This window comes from Mytilus californianus, unplaced genomic scaffold (genome assembly GCF_021869535.1).
Source record: "Mytilus californianus isolate M0D057914Y unplaced genomic scaffold, xbMytCali1.0.p SCAF_84, whole genome shotgun sequence".
Classification (NCBI taxonomy): domain Eukaryota; kingdom Metazoa; phylum Mollusca; class Bivalvia; order Mytilida; family Mytilidae; genus Mytilus; species Mytilus californianus.
This window is the reverse complement of record NW_026262739.1, coordinates 325,819-330,295: the sequence shown is the minus strand read 5'-3', so window position 1 is coordinate 330,295 and position 4,477 is coordinate 325,819. Positions and strand designations below refer to the sequence as shown.

The following is a 4,477-nucleotide window of genomic DNA, read 5'->3' as shown; positions in this document are numbered from 1 at the left end:
TATGGAAGATGAACATGGGGAAGCATCTAACATCCTACATTGGCCTGCCTTGGAAAAAAAGTCACCTAACAGTATACAAGAAAACAAGATTATCAGAGATGTAAGCAACCCTGGCATTTATGTACGAAAGGTACAAAAAAGTAAAAAGGCAAGTAAGGCTCAAAAAAAAAGCTGAGAATGAAAGAGTATATGATAATTTTCACAGCTGTCTATTTTGTGGAGGTATGAGACAACACATAAGCTCACACATGTATGTGCACAAAAACATACCTAAAGTGAAAGAAATACTGGCAAAAGAAAAAAAAGATTTTTCAAAACTCCGAAAACAAGGTGACAATAAGCACAATAAAAAGGTGGTTGAAGAAGGAAAAGGGGAGCTTATTCTTTCAAGGAGACCAGAATCAAATGCTGTGGTATTTGATAGTAGTCAATATGGGCCGTGCATTAATTGTTATGAATGGTTACTGTTTAAAAACATGAAAAGACATTTAGAGGCCTGTACAATGCAAACTGTGACAATGAGTAGAAGACAGATTGTAATTATGTCTCAAGTGGAAGCAGGGGTTTTAAGCACTAAACCCTCAAATCTCATGCTCAATGAGGTTTTCCCAAGCATGATAATTGACAAAGTTTCAGAAGTTGCCAAAAAAGATGAAACTATTGTTGCATTAGGGGAAAGCTGGTTAAGACGATCTATTGATAATCGGGAAAAAAGACGCTATTATACCTCACAACATATGAGGCTGATGGGAAAGATGTTGCTTGAACTTCGCTCACTAGAAGGTGAAGATGAGAAAGACTTTGAATATTACCTTCATCCCAGTAGATTTGACATGCTTGTAGGAGCTGCTTTACAATGCTGTCTCCCATACATGGATGACATGAAGGAGCTAAAAGCTCCAAGTAATGGTATAAAGATAAAATATGATTTACGAAGAATGATAACCGCTAGATGGGCAATTACAGTTAAGAAAGATGTTCACTCATTATGTGCGAAAGAATTAAAGACTTGCCTAGAATTGATAAAAATGGAGTGGGGTGAGAGAATAACAAAGTTGGCTAGATCAGTACTGGTTAGAAGAAGTTTTCAAGTAAAGCATGATCTTCCGTCCCCAGAAGATATAAGAAAACTTACCAGCTATTTAATAGGATGTCTTAAGGCTGTGGACCTTAAGGAGGAAAACTACAGCAGAATTGTTCAGCTTTCCCAGACCAGAATACTCATGTATAACAAAAGAAGAAGTGGTGAAGTTGATGCCATCAGGTTAGTTTTTGAAAAAAAGAAAAAATAACTTGGGGGGGGGGGGGGGGGGGGGGGGGAATTTGTGTTTAGTATGAAAAATGGTTGAAGTCCGTACCCACTTTCTGATAAGTCCTACTTCAGGTAAATTTGTATTTATGATGCAGCTAGTATAGTTCAGGGATGCCAACCATAATGCATGCTTGGGGTTCGGGGTGTGACCTACATGTATATGTCACTGTTGATAGGCTGTCAAGTCCATTAGCTCTTAAAGATAAGTCCCATTTCAATTAATTATTTAAAGATGCTTAAATGATGCAGGCTGAAACCTTTATTTAATGAACCCTATTATTTTCAACACTGTTTGAGTTTTCATTTTATCGTACTTTTGTAAACCTGAAGATATAAAGGTGGTCTAACTAGTTGAGTTAGGGAAGATCTTCTTTTGCTCCATTGGTTAGAGCTCAGCCTTTAGATCCCGAGATTGAGGGTTCGAATCTCGCTGGTACCATCCATGGATTTTCACAACAGTACTCATAATAATTGTGTTGCATACCAATGCATTTACTGCATTTTATGGGGACTAAAACCATCGTTAAAAAACACAAATACATTTGGTGTAGAAAGTCCAACTGAAGAGAGTATTTCTACATGTTTTTGTTTGTTTAGTTTCTAAATCCGCAATTAAGAGACATTTATTTCAGGATTTCAAAAATAATGTACAATTTCTCTTACCTGTGTATACATGATACATTGTATAAGCTTATTATTACACTTGCATATATATATATGAAGAACTCGCCACAAAATGGTTTCATATGAAATAAAATTAAAAAAATTAAACCCTCCCACCTGCCCCATTTTTTTCAAAAATTTGGATGAAAATCTACTAATTAATTTTAGTTGGCCTTACCTACATGACCTAATGTATAGTAAAAAAAATGACATCAGATCATTAAAAAAAAATAATCCATAGCCCCCCACACCCTGAAAATCAAATGTTTGCTGGCTTATATAAAACAAACGTGTTTGGAAAATGTGCTTTTTTTTTAATTAAAACTAATTAATCATTCTTTTATAGTCTCAACAGTTATGCCAGCAAGACAACAGATATTGATGATTTGGACGAATCTCTTGTTGGAGAACTAAGCAAAGTGGAACTTCATCTTTTAAAAAGTCAGGACTTAATGAAAGTCCGGGGAAAGGTGAGGCCTCAGCTTAATTATTTTTTTCGAGTCTTCGCATTTAGTCGAAAAAGAGAGACTAAGTGATCCTTCATTCAGTCAGCGGCAGCGTCCACAAATATTCACTCTGTGGTTAAAGTTTTTGAAATTTTGATAACTTTCTTAAACTATGCTAGATTTCTACCAAACTTGGACAGAAGCTTGTTTATGATCATAAGATAGTATCCAGAAGAAAATTTTGTAAAAAATTTAATCTACTTTCTCTGTATTTTACTTTTAGATGGACTCAGATTTTCTGCCAGGAAACAACACATTTACTCTGTGGTTAACAATGGTTAAATTATGCTATTTTAAATTTGTACCAAACTTTGACAGAAGCTTGTTATGATCAAAATCTAGTATCTAGAAGGAAATTTTGTTAATATTTTGTACCTGTGTAACTGTATTTTACTTATAAAAAGACTTATATAAAAAAGAAGATGTGGTATGATTGCCAATGAGACAACTATCCACAAAAGACCAAAATGACACAAACATTAACAATTATAGGTGACCGTATGGCCTTCAACAATGAGCAAAGCCCATACCGCATAAAGTCAGCTATAAAAGGCCCCGATAAGACAATGTAAAACAATTCAAACGAGAAAACTAACGGCCTTATTTATGTAAAAAAAATGAACGAAAAACAAATATGTAACACATAAACAAACGACAACCACTGAATTACAGGCTCCTGACTTGGGACAGGCACATACATAAATAATTTTATTAGTTTTTCTTCCAGTTAACATTACATACAGTCTGCAGTTAAAGTTTTTTAAACATTCATTAGATTCATAAACTATCCTGGTTTTTATCCAAACTTGGACAAGCTTTTTACAATCACAAGATAGTTCAAGAGGAATATTTTTATTGATTTTTTTCCTCATTTTTGTTTAGCCTGCGATTTACAGCAAAAGTAGGCAAGACACTGGGTTCCACAGAACACTTAGGAATTTTTTTCCCAAAAAGTTCAGCAAAAAATGTTTTTCATGTTGATTGTTCCAAAAAGTTTATTTCCTTTAGGTATGCAACAGTAACATTTGTGGCAACACAAGGTCACTTAAATTGTTGATTACAGCTATCGTTCTAGTTTTTAGCTCACCTGGCTAAGGCCAGTAATGGCCATGTAAGCTTATTTAAATACTTAATATTTAAATTTGCTGTATTTATATTCACACCTGTCAGATTTCAGGTGCCCAGGTGAGTGATTCAGTGTTATTTGAAATTTGGTTTATCAAGTTAACATGACATTGTGATAATGATTTGAATGACCAAAGTTTATTCATCTCTTGAGAGTTTTATTTAATCAAAACAATATAAAAGTTGGAGTTATTGAAACTGTACTCACATTTATATATATGATATAAGAAACATTTCTATTTCTATAGGGTAACCGCCCAGTACCTGTATTGATACCTGCTGACCTAAAGGGACCACTTGATTTCCTAGCATCGAGTTCTGTTAGAAAACAAGCAGGAATTCCAGAAGCTAATTGCTACCTTTTTCCTGTTGTATCTAAAAAATCTGGTAATTATTATTAAAGACCAAATATTAAAGGGGCTTGTTGTTCCAGTCACCTGCAAAACCCTAGTTCGTAATTCACCTTTAGCAGTAAACTTTATTTAGGCTTATCTAGAAGAGAAAAAAAAAATTAACTAGCCTCATGACATTCATAGTCAAGCTGACTGTTCATACTGTTATGGCAAAATTCTATTGAGTGCTGAGGGGTTAAACTTAAGTACTGCTTTTTTTTACAAATTTCTTTTAAATCATTAGATTTATTATTGTAGTTTAAAAAAAATATTTCTTAAACGTTTCAGCCATTGGCCTTCTTCATTTCGCTTTATTTTTTTATCATCTATAGTCACCGTCAACTGAAATTCGTAGCGGTTATCTGTAAAAATAATCTGAACTATCAATCGCGTTCACTTGAGATATAGTTTTTCACATTCCATTCATAAATCACCAAAAAAACCCACTTCTGACCTACCTTTTAATTGATTGCACTGTG

General features: G+C 34.0%; 1 protein-coding gene across 1 annotated transcript; it reads left to right on the top strand.

The window, feature by feature from the left end:
- Positions 1-503: 503 nt before the first annotated feature.
- Positions 504-3,917, top strand: LOC127713877 (uncharacterized; the record flags this gene model as incomplete). The annotated part of the gene is made up of 3 exons (XM_052219843.1): positions 504-1,264; positions 2,322-2,445; positions 3,855-3,917. Coding segments are annotated over exons 1-3 (948 nt in total), but the record flags the coding sequence as incomplete, so codon positions are not given.
- Positions 3,918-4,477: the final 560 nt, after the last annotated feature.